Below are 24334 nucleotides of genomic sequence, written 5' to 3' on the forward strand. Positions count from 1 at the left end.
CACATAAATCCAATTTAGCAACATTTACATCATCGACAAAGGTCTCAGCGTACAATGAAACTTTATGATTAAAACAGTGATATAGAGTAAGACTGTTCATATTGAGTTACTAATAAAATAGTTACGTTCAGCACGTGTAAGTAGTTGAGTTGAGTTGATTTTCAGTTTAATATCCTGTTCAGCAGCGAGGCTATATGAGACGTGGACCTACTGATTAACGTGGAATCCGAATCACATGAGCTCCCGCCGGGAATCGAACCCGGATCTCCCACACCAAAGGCGCCATGAAGGAGCTCACACGTGTAAGTAGGTTCCACCTAATGGCATCACTAGTTAATAGAAGTAATCACTAAACATGACCAAAATCCATGGTCCTATAACGCGGAAAGCACAGCATTTTCTCAAAGAATTTATTCTAGAAGTGCAATATATTATTTCCAGAGTAAATATTATATAAATAGTATTCTAAAAGGAACCTCACGTCTTATGTAATTCGTCTTATACATTAGTCAGGAACCAGTCACTGTACTTACAGAAACACAACAAAATGAAAAATTGAGAAAGATTACATAAAAATATATGTACAACAGGATAATAGAATATACTGGAAACAAAAGATAATGCTATAAATAACATATTTTTTATTTCTTTTTAATGAAACACACAATATCACTGTTATCTTGGTACCCATATATCATCCATTGTATCATCACTCAGTTCATTTGGCGGCAACACCTGCAGATTTTTTAAGGTTTCCAGATAAAATGTTAACTCTGCAGTCACTACCCTGAAAGAGGCAAAACACAATTCATGTTATCATCATCTACTTACAACAACTATATTATTCTTTATATATAATCTATTCCATGCTTCTATTCTACATCTCTCTTCCAACCGTCAAAAAAAAAAAAAAAAAGTATACATGCTGATAACAATGCCCAACATGATTTTTACCTCCGAGAAAATAATAGGTGATTCTGAATGATTTTGGTGCGTAGAAAACGAAAGTGATAACCATTTTTGCACATCACGTCACAGTTCTGAGATATTGCATGAGATACGAGGTTTGATTGGAAAGTTTTAAGACTGGGCTTGTAATTTAAAAATGGCAGTACTTACAGGCTATTGTGATGGATCTCCTTCATAGTCATCCCCTGCTGAATGAACACACCGATTCCAACAGTGTTTCCACTTCTGGAAGCATTCTTGAAAATTATTTTCCGTGATGGTGTGAAGCACTCTCTCCGTATTTGCTTGAATGTCCTCAATTGAGTCAAATCTCTTCCCTTTCGAGGACAATTTTAATTTAGGAAAGAGGTAGTAGTCGGCCGAGGCCAAACCTGGGGAATACGGGGGTTGCGGAAGCACAGGAATGTTGAATTTGGCCAAAAATTCCTGGATCGAGAACACACAATGCGCTGGTGCATTGTCGTGGTGGAGAATCCACTTCTTTTCTTTCCAGAGGGCAGGCCTTTTCCACCGCACATTTTCGCGCAGACGCTGAAGGACATTTTTGTAGTATTCCTGATTGATTGTCTGCACCTTAGGGGCAAATTCATGATGCACGATACCCATAAACCCATGATTCATCACCTGTTATTACCCTATTCAAGAAATCTAAGTCCATTTCGGCTCGATTAAACAGTGGTTGGGACACTTCAAGTCTGTGTTGTTTCTGCTCGTGTGACAACACTTTTGGAATGAATTTCGCGGACACTCGACGCATATTCAAATCATCAGTTAAAATTGACTGAACCGCATAAAAACTTAAATTCAGGTCTTCAGCCATCTCCCTAATTGTAAGTCTACGGTTCGAGCGCACTAAATTGCCAACTTTCGCAATGTTTTCGTTAGTTTTTGATGTTGAAGGCCGGCCAGACCAGGGGTCATCCTCTACTGACTCGCGGCCATCTTGACATTTGTCTCCAAAAGCTGTTTTTAAGAGTTCGTAAGTCTCCGAAGCAGATTTCCCAGTTTTAAAGCAAAATTTCACACAAATGCGTTGTTCCAATTTTTCATCCATTTTGGGCACTTAAAAATCCGCCAACACACACACACCCACACTCAACTGGTTGCTACGCCGTACTGAATAAAGGTATTTCAGTGCATGTTTCAACATGTCTCAAGGATACACCAAGCCACCGCTTCTATGCTAACGGACGATTATATCTACTCCTCCTGAGCACTGTTGCCAACTGTCTTAAAACTTTCCAATCACACCACGTATATTTCGCTCATACATGTAATTTACTGAAATGAAGAACGTAAAGTAAGTCCAGTTAATCGTCAATAATCGAAGAGTGAAAATGTAAAATACTTTGCCATAAGGGCATTGTGCCTCTCAAAGCCCTCTTATCTCTTTTCAAATAGATAACAATTATGCAGTGTTGCCTACAACGTTAACAATAATGTCACTAAACGTACTGCGAAAAGTCATTAGAAACCTTAATTGTAATGAAAATAATGCTAATTTATTCACTGAGCGACGTTTCGAAAGTCGCTAAATCCATAGTTTAACAATCGTAATCGAAACAAATCCTGCCTCTAAAATATATTAGCAAATCGCTAGATTTAGTGACAAAATCCATAAATTGGAAACACTAGTTGTAAGCCCTTTAGGTTATAAAAATTTCATTTATTTCGTCACTTGCGCCATGTATAACTATGTATTTTCACTATGCATAGATGATTCAAAGTGAGAAATCCTATCTCCCATCGTCTTATCGTGTTCTCCTTTCCTAGCAAAAAGTATTGATACCTGTGAGAGGTGTCAGAATTCATAGTTGTTGAAAAGATCTCTTTAACGCGTGGCAGTGTGTTGTTAACAAGATCTCTTTGCGCCTGTATTGTTCAAGTGCGTTTGAAGCATAATGTTTTAGAAATCGAGTGTTGTGCTGTGTATCAAGTGAGTTATTGGTACAAAATGAAATGAGTTGGTTCACGGCGAAATTGTACTAATCATTCGGATAACTTTTGTTGTGTGCGCGCTAGATTTACACCCAAACTACAAAGGAAGAAATTATAACATTACAAAACTTACTTATTCTTTGTACTTCGGTTATCGAATTGGTGATGAGAAAGAGCCATGGGCTCCTCATCAGTGCTGCATAATTTGTACAACAAATCTTACCTTGTGCTTACATGTGAAACTAAAGGCCTTTCCGTTTGCTGTACCGATGGTGTGGAGGATACCAACAAACCACTTTAATGACTGTTACTTCTGCATGACTAAGATCTCCGGCATGTATAGAAAAAGTAAACACGTCCTCTAGTATCCTGATATTCCTTCGGCAATATGACTTGTGCCTCACAGTGACGATTTGCCAATACCTGTTCCCTCCTGACACATAAACAGTGGAAGACGATAACTTGAATGAACCTGACGTTTCTCTGGAGGCAGTGGCTTCTACATCAAAAGATTCGGACTATATACCACTACATGCTGACAATGATATACATTTAATAGAGCGGGAAGACTTAAATGATTTAGCACGTGACTTAAATTTGTCGAAAGAGGCATCCGAACTTCTAGGTTCTAGACTACAGCAATGGAAATTACTTGCTCCCGGTACAAAAATTTCTCATTTTTTTTTACACAGACATCAATCCTTTGCACATTATTTTGCTATCGAGGAGAATGTATGTTTCTATACAGACGTTATTGGTTTGATGAACAAAATAAGCGTGACCATGCAACAATCTGCATCGAAACGCTTTAATGTACGTATAATACAGTAGAACCTAGATTATCCGGCAAGGTTTCCGGGCTATTTCTCAGCCTCTATTCACCCAATCTGTTTCAAATTTTGGGGAAATAACCAGATAGCACTAGAAAATTACCCTTAACATTTGCTGTAAATCTGTTAAATAGGGGCTGAGAAATGTGCCGAAAGCTGTGTCGGATAATCGGGGTTGTACTGTATATAATGCGAATACTGTTCATATCTTTTGAACCTGACGTGACAGGGCATTTTTATGGTGATTTTCGAAATCAGTGTGACCGTTTCCTTAAGAATCACTCATTTTACTCGCGGGGGTATAAAAAAAGCTTTTATTTGTTGGGTATTGTAATTTATCTTTTACGTGAGATGAGTTGATCTACTTCTTATTTAAAAGTAAATAAAAGTGAAATAAAGCGTACTTCAATAATGAAACCTAGCCCAAACAGTGAAAACATATTCCCTTCCCGTTTTCAAAAAGTAGCCTACAAAAGACACAAAGGCTAACATACGCTATAAATATGTACTCTTTTCATCCAAGACAATCCTTTTTATTAACAACAAATGAAAATACGTTGTATTCTAATCTGGTAGTGCGCTGAGGATGTAAAACAAAAAGTAAAGTTTTTTCCCTAGTATTCTCTAAGGCACTGGTTCTCAAACTTGTTACCGCAATCCACATTAAATATTAGAAAGTACTTTGTGGCCCACCTACTTTTATTCAAATACACATTGTCATTCTACGAAATGGTGGTATTTCAAACCAATTAAATTTTGTAAATCACATTTCTAATTTTTCCATATAAAGGTAATACAGAGCTAAAACTATTCTCAATGCAATGCCTTACCCCATAATAGATTTTGACTCTCCCATTCTTTTCCCATTCTAATCCAGCATCTTTACTGACTGTACAACAGGCCAGGGCTCTGAGTAAATACTTACTCTTCACCTCATTAACAAACGCTTTCAATTTTCATTTTCTGAATGGTACTTACTTCGCAACATATGTTTCTGCATCAAAATAAAATTTTCACAATTCAAAGGAAAAATTTCTCGCGACCCACACTTTGAGAAACACTGCTCTAAGGAATTAGTTTTACCTTTATGTATACTGATATTTTGTCTATCCTCTGTAATCTTTTCCGAATTACCAAGACGAAAATAATAATAATAATAATAATAATAATAATAATAAAGAAAAGTCACCATAGTAGGACCCTCCGTTTATTTCGCAAGGCAAGTGGCTTTGCGTGTTGGAATGGATAGGAACGAAAAGACAATTAAGCACCAAACTGCAAGTAACACCCGCAAAACTGAGGCATTCTTTGTTTTGGTGTGGCTGGAAGTTTTGACGTCCGTGCAGAAACCTGTCATTTGGGAAAGTTTGAGAAGGTCAGTGGACAGACTTTGCACAGTTTAATCTTTAGAAAGTACTATTCTTTGTAACTGTGCTGTTTGTTTGGCAGTACATACAGTTGAAACTGGTGTATGTCGAGTGAAGTACAAACAACAAAGTTGACTAAGTCGGACTCCTGATTTCTTATGTCTGTATTGTAAACGAAGGATTGTAGATTGTTGCTAAAGCCATTGTACATATTGTTTCAGATGTCCCGAACGAATTGCAGTGGTAGTGAAAGAAAGCGGGATGCCCAGAACCAGTGGCGGCCGGTGGATTGTGGTTTCGGGTGTTGCAGTACGAACGATCGGAGTCAGAAGATATAAAGTGGACTCATTGACTAATCAGAATAACTTTAGATGCAAATGCTATATGACATGTTAAATTAAATAAAATTCTGTTTTTAAAAAAATAAAACATGCAAAACATTTAATTCGATTAATCATCTTATTTAATTAGTAAGTTCATTCTTCTCCCTTTGATTGGAACAAATCTGCCTAATACATGCTGGTTGAATTCTTGTATTCTCACTGTCAGGTCTTTTTCGATGGAAAGCATAACCAATGGTGATACCCTTTCTTGGGACATTCAATTCCTTGAAAGTGTCAATTCTTTTTGATTGAAAAAAAAAAAAAAAAAAAAAAAAAGAATCTTCTTTTACTGACGCAATAGGTACAGTTAATGTTAATTTCAGTAGCTTTATAGATTCATTAAATATTTTTTCTAGATTATTGTGAACAATTCATTCTAGCAAACTCAGTCCCTGACAGTGATCCGAATTTCTCTTCAGTGTAGACTGAAGAGAGTTCGTAGCAGAGATTAATGTTATAAAAAAATGTATATTGAGCACGCTTTATTCACAATTTATCTAGGAAAATTTAAAATAAATTGTGGAAATGTAAATTTCCTTTCAAGGAATTTTATACATTTATTAAGAGTGGAAAAGAACTTCTTAAAGCAATTTCCTATAGTTGAAGTAGAGACTATATGTTTAAAGAGTGAATTTCATTTTCAAAATCCAAAATTGTCACGTAAAGATTATTAAACTTTTGTTCATCTGTTTCGATAATTTTAAAGAAATGGTAGTTACTGGTAAATACAATAAATTGATCAATACCAATGAATTTTAGTTTCTCATTTATAGCACAATGTATCTATTAAGCTTATTAGTGAATGTTCTAAGGACATAGAGAATATATGTGTTAATGCACTTTTGTTCACGATAGTACATTTCCTTTCCATGGATAGGTCCGAACAGAGATACTTCACGTTCTATCATAGAGAATTTTGAGGAAGTGCCGGTTTTTTTATTTTACAGAGTTGGCAACCCTATTCATATATCAACACACACACACACACATATGAGCGTAAAAGAAAAAAAAAAACTACATTCCAAATCATCCGTCTTGGTTGTTACGCAATGCATGATGAACACAATATACTTCCACATGAGGCGAAACAATGTTTATAAATGTCATACGTTCTGGAAAGCAACCTTGAAACCCGCCAGATATAGGAACAACATGTTAGCTGGGAGGGGTCCAAAGTATTTGAGGAAGGTCCAATACGTCTACGCAATAACGAACCTGCCTTATACTGTACCCGAAAAGATAAGTAATTCTTAATTACTGTCACCTATATTTTTAGAAAAAATGATAGAACGTTTATTTCTATAAGAAAAGAAAGAGTACATGATGAGGCGTAAAATAAAATATTTAGCGTACATCAATAATTTCTCTGTTAAACAAGTATAGTTCGTTAGGAAAGTCTAGAAATGTTAGTCAAGTTCCAAAATTTTTGGGAGGTCCGAACCCTGTGGACCCCCTCGTGGCTACGCTTTGAGCATTGCTAACTAGTCCCAAATTCAATGTGGCGTTCCCCACCGTACAGTTTTATCAAGAATATAAAATATACTTATTTTATAAAAGAAATATGTATATACTAAAATACTATCCACAGAGGGGGGGGGGATTCTGCATATTGACTTATTAATATTTGGTTCACAAATTACTGTAGAAGAAACCTTCATTATCTATATAAACTAAGAATTAACTTGTAAATGCGGATCTACATTCATTTGATTTCTGCTCTACTACATATTTTCTTTATTATTTTGTAATTTTGCAATCACTTTTTTTAAATTGTCATTATATTGATTTGCTTCAGTATAAGTACCGTAATTTAAAAATATGAATGCATAAAAACAAATTCCGTTTGTTAATTGCTAGTGAAAGAAAATTCAGAAAGCTTATTTAGTGCGAAAAATCTTCTCATTCAATGGAAACCGTGCTGTGTTGCAGAAGCACAGCAACGACCAGACCCTTTAACTTCTGAGATAGGGGAAAGGAGACTTAACATTCGCTCCAATTCCCGCGCTGAAGGAATCTGGTCGTTGTATGCTCGCTGCAACACAATATAAATTAGAGACTCTGTGACGGATTATTTTTCACTTTTTAAAACGGATTAACGAAACGGACAGTTACAGAAGTAAAAGAAATATGTTATTTAAAGTATATATAGGAGTATTAGAAAGTATTTTTTCTGTTCTTTACTACTATTGCTAATAATATTTTTTTCTTGAAATACTTTGGTCGTTGCACAACGCTGCAACGCTAACATTAGCCGCCACTGCCCAGAACATGGAAAGAGCAATCAAAGCAATTAGGACAAAGACAATCGAATACAAAAGGGCAAGTAAAGAATTTAAGGTCGATAGACATATATTCCAGGATCAGGCCTCCCAGAAGGACTTTGAAAAAATATAGGACAGTTTGGTTTATAAAATAGGACAGTTTGGTTTATACAATAGAATATTACGCTCTGAAGGAAAAAAAAAAAAAAGAATATAAATGAATTGTCAGAAAAGGTCACCCTTCACCCCAATGGACAACTATTTGTTATTGAAAATAGTAAAAACACTAAATAATGCAGCTCCAATATTTTTAGAATTCAGAACATATTCGCACTACCTCAGAAGAAAAAGAAATAGTTAACTCTCATTTATAAGAATACCTTGGCATTTAACACTTTTAACATGCCGTTATTCATACACAATTTTCAATACGTAAATTTAATTAATGCATGCAAAAATATTAACTATTTCTCTACCTTTTTACTATCCTTTTAGTTTCTTTTTATTTACAGATAAACTTTGACATTATTTTTCATTACTTCATATCTTTCTAATGGAAAAAGAAGATTGGTAACTTATTTCTCTGTAATAAAATACTTGAATCTAGTTAAACATTGAATTATTTGATCAAAGTATTTCCCTCTGAAATAAATAATGTAACAGCATTTCATTCATCATAGCTCTGCAAATTATATATACACTTCTAACAACAGTTATACAACATAAATTTCAGGACATTTCTAGTTCATAAATAATTTCCAGGATTTTCACCATTTTCCTGCTTTCCATTACTTTTCCAGAGCGTTTCCACGACACACTTATTTCCAGGTTTTCCAGGACGCGTATTATGTACAACAATATTGGAAGGTGTTGGGATATGTTGGTGAATACCAACACACGTCAATGCCTAGTCAATAGTGCTGCACACACTGCTGAAGGAAAATGCTAACACAACTTGCGTTATAAGAAACTGGACCATGGCAAGGTTCCTCAGCTAAGCTTCACTGGGGAAGAATAAGCACATGGGAGACAAAGAGGGGGAAAAGTGGCCATGGAAGGATAAGAAAAAACAAATTTAACATTTAAGCATATTGCTAATATGTAGCAATTTAAATCATCACTAGAACTGCCTTTGGCTTGATTTTTAATAATTCAATGACTGAAAAATACAGGAAATAAAGAACAAGATTAAAATATAGGACAACTGTAGATAAATTTCCAAAATATAGGAAAAAATAGGAAAACAGGACAGCTGGGAGCCCTGCAGGATGAAGACAACATTAAGTTGTCGAAACCGTTACACTGTATTTAGTTTTTAATAAATAAGTGTATATACTCTGGCCAGAAGTGTTTATTATTCCATTTAGTGAGTTCCAGAGTCGTGATGGATAGAGTTGCATTCCAGGATTCCTATTTACTTCCTGCTGCACGCCCCTTGTTCAATGATGAGGTAGAAGTTTCTGTATTGGCGATGGCTACTCTTCGCTACCTGCACTGCATCAGCATCTATTTCACATCAGTCAGGTCCGATTTCTCAGTGAGCGATGAGATTGGTCCCTTGGATATCAGCTCAATACCCATCATGCGCAAAAAAAAATGTCCAGGAAAGGTCGGAAGGCAACATCATACTTTGTCATGACTTCTTCTCCATACAAACATAATCTACTTCAATCGATGGCAAACTCAAAGGGAAAGGGAATGAAACCTTCGCCCAGTACAGGAAGGATACCCATGAACAAACATAACTACATTTCTCAAGACAATACACTACAAGCACGCGGATGTAGCAAGCGAATTGGAGATCTTATGTGCACAGTTCGTGATCGGGACGACGACACTTCAGAGTGTGGTCACATTTCGTTCATTTCTAGCGGAGACAGCGATTTGGATATTCCACAAGCAGGAGTGACAAACGACAATGATGCTTATTGCTTGTTTTGCAGGGAGACGTTCTCTATGGATTGTAAGAATGAATTGTATACAGTGTGCAATGTGATACATATTTGTGACTTCTGTCGTAAGGGGACAAATAATGAGGTTTGCTTTTGGTTTTTGTTGTTGTTTTTCATTTGACTTAGTGCACCGTGTATTTTTCTATTGTTCAGGCATGTGTATCGTATTTGTAAAATAAAGTTTTGTGCTATTTTGATAGCTTATTTGTGACTTTAATGTTAGTTATTACGGGGGTCCGACTTTGGAGACCTTTTTCCTAAACGTCATTTTCGTCACTTTTCATTAAATAATTCTTTAGCAAAATCTTATGAGCTGTATGATGAATTGACTAATGTCTAATGTTTGACAACATACCAAAGATATTATTTCAATGAAATGAAAATTAAAAACTTCGTAATATTTAGAGATACGGTCCAAAAACAAAAGGGGGGTCCGACTTTGGTGACTTTTCTCTAATAATAATAATAATAATAATAATAATAATAATAATAATAATAATAATAATAATAATAATAATAATAATAATAATAATAATAATAATAATAATAATAATAATAATAATAATAATAATAATAATAATAATAATAATAATAATAATAATAATAATAATAATAATAATAATAATAATAATAATAATAATAATAATAATAATAATAATAATAATAATAATAATAATAATAATAATAATAATAATAATAATAATAATAATAATAATAATAATAATAATAATAATAATAATAATATACTTTCCAAATATAATATGCAGTATAATCACTCATATAGCAGTATACAACAACCTAATTCTGTTGGTCTTTACCCCAACTTGTTCTCATCCCACAAGTAGTCAGAAATAGGACCTTTACTCAAGTTTTCGACAAACGTGTTCATACGATGTTAAGAGATTTTTCCTATAACCTAAAATTTCTCATTTCAGATACTTTCCCATTTCAGATACATAATGAATGAATTATCAGTACATAAGAAACTTTTTTACATATCACTATGAAATTTTTAACTTCGATCAATTTTTGGTTAGTACAAATTTTGAAATCTCCAAAACCGTTGTTCCACGTAATAAACAGAAAATACTTTGGAAACAGATTAACTTGTTTACAAAGTAGTACGAGAAGTACCTGAAGATCATTGTTTTGCACCATGGATGAAATACGAATTACAAAACTAAATAATTTTATCATTCAAATGGTAAAATAAATTCAGATCAGTAGTAACAAACAAAAAAAAACGGAATTATGACCTTAAGTAATATTGTAACTAATGTCGTAAGATAACGTGTGCTATCTAGAAACAAATTATTTCTATAGCTTTAGATACCATGATTTTATTGTGAGACTGTAATTGAGATTGAAATGCACACAACACTAAGGCACTAACATACCTACTTGGTTACTGGCAATCAGTTTCTTTTGGATCTGTAGCTCTCAAGAATTTTTCCAGTAGGTAAGGTGTGTCCTAATTGACAGACCTTTTGTTTATCACGATATTTAACTAACGATCTAACATATTCCTAACATTAGGAAAGTACACTTAACTTCTAGACCATTAGTGGTAAAAAATACAGTGAAGTCAGATACTCTCTTTGAACTTAATTTAAAGATCACCCGTCAGACACACTAGAGAATGAGTTCCATTATCCAACCAACCCAGTGGCCACACTTTTCTGTATTTTAATGTCATGAGCTACTGGTACTTTTGGTAATTACCGCGTTTACCGAGTGAGTTAGTAGTTGGCGTTCTTGATTCGTAATTCAGAGGTCCTAGATTAGTAGCCAGCCATCCTGATAAGTTTTTGCAGGGGCTTCCTCAGTACTACCCGAGTGAATTCCAGGATGGTACTCTTAAATCACGCCTTGACCGACTTTAATTTACGTTAATGTAATTGATCGTTTAATGATTCCAGTGTAAATAACTATATCCAAGATTCTATAAATAAATCTAAGGAATTATATTCTAACTCTATAAGTAACTACTTGACTATGGATGCATAAGATACATATTGAACAATATTCTTACATTGAGCATCAAGTTAGGTGAATTATTTATACAATTTCAGCATACTCTTACGGTTTCACCAGAACTTTTTAAATACTGCTTACACTAAACTTATTGCTAGGATCTTACCTCTTGTGGAGCTATCCTAGAAAATTAATGGAACATAAATCTTCGAAATGATAACACAGAAATTCTACAAAAACTATTTATCAGTTTCTACACTTCAACACACTTTTCCAACTTTTCTGGAATTTCAGCGTTATCATTAACTACAACTGCACTTTGTGATCATTTGTTTCCTGCATTCTTCTACGATAGCTCCGCAGGAGAGAAGATTCTAGCGATGAGTTTAGTGTAAGCAATTTTTAAAAAGTTACTACTGGAAGTATAAGAGATGCTGAAATTATATAAATTCATTGACCTAACTGGATACTCAAAGTACGATAATAATAATTATACAGTGTGTCCGTAAAGTTGCGCAACCCATAGTTTGATTGCGCATATCTTTTGAACCAAGAACGATATAGACAGACTTGAAACAAATATAAGCGTGTTCTATGAAGATATTTTTGAGATCATGACCAATGTTGGAATTTGTAACGTTTCTGTGTAGTGGCGAAAGAAAGTATCGAAAGTGTAAAATAAAAAAAAAATAAAAATAAATAAAAATAAAAAAATGTACAAAATGAAGAAAATCAATACTCAGTTGCAGAAAACTGATTCCCTGCGGTTGAATCCCTGTGTATATATGCAGTATGCATCAACATTTATCCATTGGTGTCAAAATGTGAGAAAGTTCATGAAGTGCTGTCATGTAAGAAAGCTATTTAATACAGGTCTGTAAAATGGGCATTTTTTGACAGAAACGCATCCCCTGCCAACACAATGAGAATTTGCATATAATTGATAACCTGAGTTTTTATGACAGTTGCCAGGGGGGGAGGGTATATTTTTATCGCAAAAATTTGCGATAAAAACTCAGGTTATCAATTACGTGCGAATTCTCATTGCTTGTCATTAACCTAAAATACACCCGTTGCAGTAATTTTACAACAACTGTGTTGGCAGGGGCAGTGTTTCTGTCAAAAAACACCCATTTTACAGACTTGCATTAAACAGCCTTTTTACGTGGCAACACTGCATGAACTTTCTCACATTTTGACACCAATGGATAAATGTTGATGCATATTGCACATATACATAGGGATTCACCTGCAGGAAATCAGTTTTCTGCAACTGAATATTGATTTTCTTCATTTTGTACATTTTTTATTTTACACTTTCGATACTTTCTTTCGTTACTACTACACAAAAACGTTACAAATTCCAACACTGGTCATGATCTCAAAAATATCTACATAGAACACGCTTATATTTGCTTCAAGTCTCATGTCTTTATCGTTCTTGGTTCAAAAGATATACGTAATGAAACTTTCGGTTGAGCAACTTTACGGAGAAGGATGGAGAAGTTCGCTCATTATTATATGCTTGCTACTCTATTTGCCTACAATTCAATCTTTAGATATTATTAATGTAATTCCTGATACACACAAATACTTCTTGTTTGGGAAACAAAATTAAAAGTACCTGAATAGTTTTGTGGACATATCCTGAATAGTTTGATTTTTTCACAGCCAAAACAGTTTACTCACAAGAAGCAATATTCTGAGTCGACTGTACAAAGTAAGCTTTCAGTCTTTAAAAGAACGGACAAAAAAAAAAAAAAAAAAAAGTGTATCATGGGGTAAAGGAGCTTACTAGGTTTTGACTACTATACACATGCTTAGTATATGTAAACGTGGCGAACGTCAATCTTTCATCTACGTACTTCTTGCCACACGCTTTGTAACGACGTCATCAACGCGATGGTTACAACTGCAACCACCATTCATTCTCTCAACCACCATTCAAATTCTGGTATGTAACACGACATAGCTAATCTACGCTTGGTGACCATTTTCCAAAATACTACTTTTATTCAACTATTCATGCAATGTAACATAGCTTTCTCAACGAAGAAAAATACAGCTACACCGAACAGGTTACCGCACTTGTTTCATACGTATGATCATCAGCAGCCGTAGATATATGCATCTCATCATGCTCTCTTGTGAGTAACTTCGGAACGGTTTAACCAATTTTACTTCAGTTTTTTTGAGGTAGAGAGAACGTTATTCTCCGTATAGTGCCAAAAACTATAGAATTCCAACTGGTTAATTCATTCGCACATTATTAACAAAAAAACACACACAATGTGTGCATATTCATTATGCTCGTGACAGTGTTTGGTGAGATTTTGCATCCAATCATGTTGCTGTATTAATTGAAAGGCCCATTCTTCGCGCGGGGAGAATAGTATTTGACTCCTTCCTCCTCACCTTACGATAATGACAAAAATCCGCAATGTCACCCCTTCCTATCTTCCATACCGATGGGGACTGAACTTGCACTTACATGTCATCGGCTGTCACTATGCATCTGATCGACATTGAAAACTACGGATTAGATATCAAAATACGTTTTTGATTTATTTATTATTTTTTTTATATCACCCATTCCCACCCTCAACTCTCAGCCCCCGACGCTGATGGGGGATGAATTTAGACTTACATGAGAACGAAAGTATCACTATTAATCTCAGCGATCCCGAAAATTGTGGTTTGGGCCTAATATCGATCGTTTTCGATTACTGTTACACAGGGTTGGCTGGTTTAAACCAGCTGTTAAAAAAAAAAAAAAAAAAAAAGTTTAAACCAAAAAAACAAAGAACGAAAAATGCTTTAAATCGTGTGAACTTCATGGTGACGTTTCCACACATCAAACCATCCGCATTACGTTTATCTACTTTTCACCTTTCAATCAAGGGGTCCCGTGTTCAATTCTCGGTCGAACCACAACCCATCTTTCAAGTGTAAACCAAATAGCGATTCGAGGTGTCCCTCTAAGCAAAAGTCTTCTCCGTGATAACCTTGGTATTTCATAAGGATGTTAAGCCTAAACATACGAAATGAAACCAAATTATATATTTCTACTTGAATGAATGCCTGTTGTTTTATAAAGAAGCCAAGGTTGCTTAAATGTATTGATAGAAATTGGCAAAATTTATCAACTACCTACGTGGCTTCCAACATCAGCTTGGATTTGACTTGGTTTTAATTTTATTGAATGATATCTACAAACCAAATTTGAAATTTAATACCTCAGTTTTAGCGTAGTGATTATGATACGTTGACCTTAAAATTTTATACACAAATACATTTAAAGTAACAACAGGATATTCCCAATGGCTACGGCGGGAGTTTACCGATTTATATATAATTCTGTATAATGTTTTTACTTATGTAACTGTTTATCTTTTTCTCCTTCTGATATGACTTGACAATTATATTGACAAGTAGGCCTATGTAAAGATCACGTATTTCTATCAGGAGTCCTTCGTGAGTAAGTCGGCAATCGCATTTGTGACCAATTAGTCCCAGTTTCGTGTCCAAATGGACAATTTCTCTTGGATGTAAGCCGAGAAGCGGTTTGGATTCCGCTTTAAGCTTATGTGACCCCTTCTAGCATGACCTTGTTGTTGCATAATAACACCAAGGCGAAACAAACTAATTTCTGTCCATATTTAATATAAATACATAGAGTAAATTATTTAAAGCAAAAAATCCAGGTTTAAACAAAAAAAAAAAAACTGTTTTTTTTGTTTTTTTTCAATAAAAACCATGGTTTTTTTTCCAACCCTGCTGTTACAAATGACACTCTGCCCATCCCTTTCCATGTCCATGCAGAAAATTATCAACGTAATATCGTAAGATTCTTGGGACGCCTATGGCTGATAATCATGCGAAATATCATTTTAATTGGTTCGGTGTAGTTATTGCGTAATGAGGTAACATACAAATTCATATTCGTTTTTATATACAGGGTGTTACAAAAGTTTGTTACAATATTTTTGGAATAGATTCCTCATATCAAAATAAGAAAAAAAAAGTTTATATGGACCTGTGGTCGAATTGTATAGTTTCGTAGTTATAGGGTGCCGAAAACGTGACAAAATGAATTTTAAAGGTTCATAATTCCATTATTACAGGATCGTTCGTAGTGGAGTCAAGACATCACAGAGGAACTAGTAAGTAAACTATCCAAATATCCATCTTTCGGAACCTCTGATACTTGCACAATCATTTTTAGAGGCTGTTTGGGAGTACTTGATCATCTCCACTTACCTCTCTAAAAGTTGTGCAAGCACTGCAGCATTCTTAAACATGGATATTTGGATAGTCCACATATCAGTTTCTCAGTAATGTCTTGATCCAACTACGATAGCTCACATAATAGTGGAGCTATGCACTTTCAAAGTTCACTTGTTTTACGTTTTCGGCATCCTATAACTCCGAAACTATCCACTTTTGAGCAAACGTCCATAGGAACTTTTTTTTTCTTATTGTGATGTGAGGATTCTGTTCCCAAAATATTGTGGCACAATCTGTATAATTTATATACACAAGATTTATTCTACCTTGTAGAGTTAAGCACTTATTTCATTTTATGCTCTATATAGCAATCTGAAATCGGTATATATTTGCAGTAGCACGGTAACAACGCATTATACACCAATAACATGCAACGTAAGTTGATATGAAAAATAATAATAATAATTACCCGTGTTGAGGGCCACCATTATTAACAATGTTCATTTTCACAATTTGTTCTTTAAGTTTTTCTTTGAATGATTTATTAACAGTCCTATACAATTCCTGTACTTGCTGCTTTGGTAACACATCCGACACCGCTTCATGCAGTTTTGTAAAATGTTTGGAAATGGCACGGAAGCCCTGCGAAGGAACTGGGGGCTTTGCATCCCATTGACTTAACTGAACACTTATCAAATTATCTATTATACACAACACTTTGTTTTCTATTTCCCGCACGTGACCACGCACATCACGTTCTAATGTTTCTAAATTACTTAACAAATGAGTCTGACGAGCAGGCAGAAGCGCTTTAAAATGAGTTTGGATTTGCGGGATTAACCACAACACTAACTGCAAAGCACGTGATGCTAGGGCAAGATTCGTGCTGGTTATTGTTTTCAATCCAGCCACATGAAGAGCTCCAGCGCCCAGCACTAGCTGACAACTCCTAGAATTAAACGACTGAAGTAATTCCACTACATGACGCAAAAGGTTTGGAGCCATCACACTCAAATCCTCCGCGCAGGCACAATATTCCACCATCATTTTAAGAAGCAACAACACAGTGCTGAAAGAAAAAAGCAAGACACGGATTAGGATTTGCAATTACAATGTTCTGTATGAATTATGTAATTCTACTCCTGACATTCATTCGAAACTTGTGAAAACTTTTGTGTAAAAACAAAAAAAGAAAAGAAAAAAAGAAAAAGAAAAAGAAAAAAATATAAGTAAGTAAAAATGAAGCAAACAATGCACAGGTTCATCTTTTCGGAGCTTTCCTGCACATTTATGTAACGAAACATGCTAAACACTGTTGTGTTTAGTAAAAAAAACTTTTCAAACATCAGAGAATAGGTATTCATTTTTATTTTATGTAGCTGTACATTCCTTAGATTTTGATAAATTTTGTTGCTTATAAATCATGCTTTTTTTTTTTGTTATAAAATTGCCTACGAACGCAACTCACAAGGAAACTTACGGAAGTGTCACTCATCGAATTGAACGAAACTTTGCATACTTGGAGAACATTGAAAAATAATCGACACGTATTATTATTATTATTATTATTATTATTTCGGTAATGGTGCAGGTTTAAGGGTAGAAACAATCCTTTTAACGTTACGGGTGGTCTCCAAGCATGAACAGACAACAATCATTTAATGTAGAAGAAAACATACTGCCAAGAGGTTTTAGGACAACTGATTCAGAACCTGACGTCAAAATTACAAAATTAAAAAATGGCGGATCCAATACGGTGATTACAATTACAAAACGTCTTCTGGTTTGCAATGCTCTGTAGTTAGCCAAGAATAATTATAGTTGGCAGGGGTTACTGCGAGTAGGTTGCAGACCGATTTGAAACCCCTTTCTGTATTTACAGTATTTTAACGGGATACTTGATTAAAGTGAGTTTGCACTTCTCACCATTTGGGGTGCTTATTTATAGTGACTCCCCTCTCCTCTCACTAGTCAGAGGTGTGTCCCCTCGCCGTTCACTATTCGGGGTGATAATTTGCAATGAATCCCTTCGCCTCTCGTTATGTCAGAACTTCAAATATCTTCAATTGTTATAATTATGAATTTATTGACGAAACGTATTACAAAATAACGTGATGCATAAATATTATTTACACCATGCACACTTTATTGCCGCAATAACTGTACACAAATCGCAAAATGCTGCATAATCTTTGATACAAATTGTTACGAATTTTCGAACGCAGATGGGTTTTCTTCTAAATAACAGCTTTTGTACCAAGCATACCTAATAAAGTTTCCAAATCTGGAAGAAGAAAACTTATTATTAGTGATTGGATCTTAATTATATTATTACGGAGATGTAAATTTATATTATGGTTGTAGAGAAGGACAATGTCAAAAAAATGTCTCAAGAAGATTTTTCACGGCCTAAGAAGAATGCATCAAGAGGCTGAATCCTATCAGTTGTTCCTGCAGGAATGGTTTCTATTTTTAAGTACTCTTTTGTTCTTAAAATAGGTTCAAAAGTTGATGAATTCTCACCACTCCACGAATCTAATAACAAAATACACTTTGTATTAGACGCTGGGAGAAAAGCCTCTTGAAATCATGATCTCATAAGACAATGTTAATTTTTTCGAATTCAATGCTTTCACAAGAACTCATACTAAATAACCACTTCGACTAGTAAGAGGTGAGGGGACTCACTTTCAACAAGCACCCCGAATAGTGAGAAGAGAGGGGATTCACTATAAATAAGCACCCCGAATAGTGAGAGAAGAGGGGACTCACTATAAGTAAGCACCTCGAATAGTGACAAGTGCAGACTCACTTTAATCAAGTATCCCGTTAAAATGCTGTAAGTACAGAAAGGGATTTCAAATCGATCTGCAACCTACTCGCAGTAACCCCTGCCAACTATAATTATTCTTGACTAACTGCAGCGCATTGCAAACCAGAAGACGTTTTGTAATTGTAATCACCATATTGGATCCGCTATTTTGAATTTCGTAATTTTGACGTCAGATTCTGAATCAACTGTCCTAAAAGCCTCCTAGCAGTATGTTTTCTTACATTAAATGATTGTTGTCTGTTTATGCTTGGAGACCACTCCTAACGTTCAAAGGGTGTTTCTACCCTTAAACCCGCACCATTGCAAAAAAAAAAAAAAAAAAAAAAAAAAAAAAAAAAAAAAAAAGGTATTACTTTTCGATGTTTTGCAAATATGCAGAATTTCATTCAAATCAATGAGTGACACTTCCGTAAGTCTCCTTGTCAGTGATCTAGCAAATAAAGCTACGGACTGGTTACAATGTTGCCAGATCTAGCTCCGAAAGCAATTTTTCGACAGTATTTATTGAAATATTAGCATATGCTTATAGATATGGAAGATAAGTCGAAAGCGAGAAATTTATAATTAATAATATGTCATGAAAACAAAAACAGGAAGAAATATGACTACACTCTGTTAGTTTCACACAATAATATAAATTATTCATTTTTACTCAAGAAAGATTATATGAACACTTATGATCTCTGTGTAAGTTGGTTTAAATTCAGTGATAATTACAGTTAACGTCAAATAAGATCTCCATATATAATACTGATGAAATAACAAACACGTTTGGGAAAAAGCAATATCCTGAAAATCTACAATATCGATCAATTGGTGCTTTCCATTAAAAATATTACGCGCTCAAGAACTACTGTTTCTGGTTTGTCTGTACAGTATTTAACTCCTTTATCTCATCATAGTCCTTATAGTTTCCCGATAACTAAATATGCGTTATGAAACAAATAGAAATAAATGTATTGACGCCTATGTAATATCAATGACTAAAAAAATAGCTGTTTCTGTTTACCACGCATCTGATGCTGTGTCACGTAACAGTTCTTCACTCAATTTTCTACTGTTTCCTTACTTTTTAACGATAGCTGGTTACTTCACACTACAATCAGCACCCGTACAAGTACAATAATAAAAGTCCTACTGTTTTACTTTAAAATACTTTCTCGTTTTACGGTATTTTCTTTGTTATCATTACGGGTTGAATTTACGTATCTAATGTAACATCTCACTTGAGTGATGTGAAATACTCAGCTGACATTCCATGTAACTGCAGGATACCGAGATAAACTCTTCCTCCTAATAGTAGGCTAATTCTAACTTAAGGCTCTTCGCTACGTTTACCACATACTTATCTGAATTTTAGTAAGTAACTTAAATACTGAACAATTTCAAAAGGTAGAAAGTAAAACAGTTATTATCTGCAAAATAGTATTAAATAAACTAGTAACCGTTTCCAAACATCCTCTTATAAACAGAAAATATGGGTGCGCGATTTATGTCGTCATAATTGATGGCCACCCAAATTTATGCACTGTACGGAAGGTCTTGGAAACAATTAATTCATATAAAATAACAGAGTTTTGTAGATATGAGGGCTCTGGAAAAGTTTCTGCAAACTATTACTAACAGTGGCGCTAGTGAAATGAAATGAAATCATCTAGTTTTACGTCCGACGGTTATGTCGGCTAGGCTAAAGGAGACTATGATGATGATAAATGAATGTAATGGTGGAATGAATAAAGTGGGGGGAAACGGGAGAACCCCGGAAAAATCCTACACACGGTGCTTGTCCACCACAAAAGTTAACTTGGCGCGAGTTCAGATCGAACCAGGGACCCTACGTACTAGAGGTGAACGCACTATCACTGAGCCATCGCGGCCCCCAGTGGAGCTAGTGTTCCGCTAGTATAACATTCCGAAGAAGAAATATTTCTACGTTCAATTATCTGTTTGTTTAAGCCTATTCGTTTATTTTTCACAACAGTCTGAAAAGGTAATTTTGTGTGAAAAATGGAAACGTCTCGTGAACATTTCTGGGCATTGATTTTTTATGATTTCAAATGTACTTTAACACTAAAATATGCATTGAGCAACTTCATTCGGCCTTTGCAGATAAAGTACCATCCAATAGGAGTGTGCACACTTGGGTTTCCTAACTTCAGCGCGGTCGAACATTTCTCAGTGATAAAGTTTGTAAAGGTCGTCCATACACGTTTGTTGTTATCAATAATGCTGATATTGTGAGTAAAATTTAATTGAGAGAGATCGGCATGTGGCATACCATGAAATTCAGAAATCCCTGAACATTGATATGAAAGCAATACATAAAATTTTGTATGGTCACCTGAACGTACGGAAACTTTCAAGCCGTTGGATCCTGCAGAACTTGATGGAAGCTCAAAAACACGCTCGTGTCAATTGTTATAAAGAAATGCTTAAAAAAATCAATTGAGATAAGTCCAATTTCATGTACTACATCACTACGGGGAACGAAACTTGGATCTATTCATAAGAACCCGAAACTGAACAACAACTGAAAATGAGACGAAACCAAGGTTGTTCGTTCGAGGAGTGCTGCCATGCACATGATTGCTTGTTTCTTTGGTTTCACGCGACATGTGGTAACCATAACTTCAGAAGATTAAAAGACTGTAAATGCTGAGTGGTATACAACAACATGTTTGCTAGAAGTCATCCATGAATTGCATAAAACAAGTCAAAATCGTCGCTTAATTGTGCATCACGACACTTCCAGTTCCCACTCAGCACTCAAAACTGTTGTATTTTTGTCCAGTAAACATGTGGAATTAATGACTCATTCTCCGTACTCATTTGATTTATCACCTAATGACTTCTTTTGTTCCCACACATGGAAATAAAATGCGTGGTAAGCGATTTCTGTAGCCTAAAGCAGCTAGCTGTTGACGTATTTCGAACACCGATTTCTAAGGAAGCAGTCTCAAAGGGAGAGAGAAAATGTTTTCAAAATTGGTTTGAGCGCATGCAAAAGTATATCGATTTTATAGGTGAACACTTTGAAAAACAATAAAGCCATTACCAGAACATCACATCTCTCTCATATTGATGGCAGAAACTTTTCCAGCAACTCTCGTACTATCTGGCTTTCTTCATTGTCTTTGTGTTGTTCACTAAAATTTAGAAAAGTGAGGTTGAGCTTAGTGAAAAACCTTATTAGCCACGACGAAATTTTCTATTTACAACGCACGAACATAGGTATCGTTCCTACGTGCAAAATTTGAAAGCGTTGTTTTCACAATCATCATCATCATCATAGGTATTCTGCCCTTACTGGCAGGTCACTTGCAGCAGCTGAGAAGCTTCCATGCTCCACGGTCCTTCGCTAACCTCTTCGTCTTCACGTATGATCTTTCTGTTTTTATATCATCCATTAATTGTAGTCTCCTTCTCCCCCTCCCACTCTTTCCTGCCACTATATCCTCTAGGACGTCCCTCATGATACAATTTCTTCTTAGGCAAGTCCCAACCAGTTTCTCTTCCTCTTCTTAACAATATCTAAAAGTGTTCTTTCCTCCCCTGCCACTTCGAAACCCTCTCATTTGTTTTCAGCTCGACCCAACTAATTCTTTCCATTCTTCTCCACACCCACATTTCGAAAGCTTCCAGTCGTTTTTCATCACTTTTACGTAATGTCCACGTTTCCGCCCCACACAGTACAACACTCCACACGAAGCATTTTATGAGTCTTTTTTCTCAACTCTTTATTCAAGGTCGCACAAAACAGACTTTTCTTCCTCCTAAAGGCTTCTTTCGCCATTCCTATACTTTCTTTTATTTCACGTTCGCACTTCATGTCATGCCATTGCCATTCATGTCATGTTCGCACTAAGAATACTACCCAGATATCGAAAACTATTCACTTGTTCTATTTTCTTCCCTCCCACTTTTATATTTGACACAGACCTCTTCGTTCCAATCACCATAGCCTTTGTCTTTTATTTTCATCCCATATTCTTCAAAGCCCAGCCTCAGGTTTTCTAACATTTTATTGATTTCCTTTTTAAACTCTGCAACAAGCGCCATATCGTCTGCAAATCTTATGCATCTAATCATTCTACCTCCTACCGAAATGCCGTCATCATCATGTAAACTCTTTTTCACTATCTCTTCTAGATAGACATTAAATAGTGTTGGCGAGAGGCAACATCCTTGTCGAACTCCTCTTCCAATTGCAATCTCTTCCGTCAGTTCTTCTCCTATCCTAACACCTACTTGTTGGTTCATGTATAAGTTTCTTATGAGTCTTCGATCTTTCCATTCCAACCCTATCTTCTATAAAACTCCCAACAACAATTCTCAATTCACGCGGTCAAAAGCCTTTTCTAGATCGATAAATACAACATACACCTCTTTCCCTTTTTCTATAAATCTTTCACCGACCACCCTTAATAATCTAATAGCATCTCTTGTGCCCTTACCTCTTCTGAAACCGAACTGCTCCTCCTCAACTTCTTCATTTGTTCTTCCATATAACCTTCTGTTCAGTATTCGGAGCAAAATTTTAGCTGTATGAGATATGATACTAATAGTTCTATAATTCTCATCTCTTTGAGTTCGATTTCTTAGCCTCGGTATCATGATCGTCTTCAGGAAGTCTTTTGGCTACTCTCCTGTTTCATATATTTCATTGTATAGTCGGAACAATTTTTTCTTTACCTTGTCTCCCATATTTTTAATGAATTCGATTGGTATATTATCTTTCCATTCCTAATCTCGGATATAGCCCTTTCAAACTCATCCCGAAGAATACTAAATCCTTCATCATCCTCACCTATTTCATTTCCTACTTCAACATTTAGGGCACTCGGTCTATCCCTACTTTTATATAAGTTTTCAACGTACTCTTTCAATTTTACTACGACCTCATTTCTCTCGCTGACCACCTTCCCAATCTTATTTTCTACTGCCATCGTAATACCCCCTTGTTTCCTTCGAAATTCCATAGATTTCACAATAGTCATAGTATTGAAGCAAAATTTTTATTCATATAACATTCAGTCTTGGGTATTATTTACGCCTCCAATGAAGTTAGAGATTAAATCTCAAAAATAATTGTGATGACAATTCAAGAAACATAAGAAATTAACGTAACAACTAAATAATATACCTAACTTTGTTTTCAAGCAGATTCCACCTATCAGAATTATTTTGGCCAGTAGAAACAATTAAATGTAGTACGGGAAGTGTATGACACATTTTGTTAAAATTCAAAATCAATTAATAACTTTTTATATGCCTAACAATACTTGATTTGGAACTATTTCGAAGCTGCATCTGCTTTCATCAGCCATACTTCGAAAGCTGAATGTTGGTGGTGAGGAATTTAAAATTATATTCCAGTCTGTTCTTCTCAACTAACACAAACTCAATAATGAGTCGCTCTTATAAACATGAATTTCTTGATCTCGAAATTCAGCTTTTGTAGTGTGACTGATCAGAAAGCAGAAGCAGTTTTAGAAATGATATCAAGTAAAATATTTTATGTGATATCTTCTTTTCTTTCGGCATATTTGCATACTCTCCTGAGTGGACTTGAACGTTTGCTAAGTAGAACTTAACGTGAA

The 24334-nt window shown here is 35.1% G+C and overlaps 1 protein-coding gene across 5 annotated transcripts in view; it reads right to left on the minus strand.

Moving 5' to 3' along the window:
• Nucleotides 1-605: 605 nt before the first annotated feature.
• scat (VPS54 subunit of GARP complex scat) overlaps nucleotides 606-24334 on the minus strand; it is a 112856-nt gene continuing 89127 nt past the window's right edge. For all 5 annotated transcript variants that reach the window (XM_081758849.1, XM_081758852.1, XM_081758851.1 and 2 more), the window contains exons 18-19: nucleotides 16371-16970; nucleotides 606-787 (exon numbers count right to left, since the gene is read on the minus strand). In XM_081758849.1, the coding sequence (XP_081614975.1) occupies nucleotides 676-787; nucleotides 16371-16970 (712 nt within the window). In that variant the 3' untranslated portion in view covers nucleotides 606-675. The remainder of the gene's footprint in view (nucleotides 788-16370; nucleotides 16971-24334) is intronic.

The sequence above is a fragment of the Thermobia domestica genome, chromosome 5 (assembly GCF_964235325.1).
Source record: "Thermobia domestica chromosome 5, izTheDome1.hap1.1, whole genome shotgun sequence".
Taxonomy (NCBI): Eukaryota; Metazoa; Arthropoda; class Insecta; order Zygentoma; family Lepismatidae; genus Thermobia; species Thermobia domestica.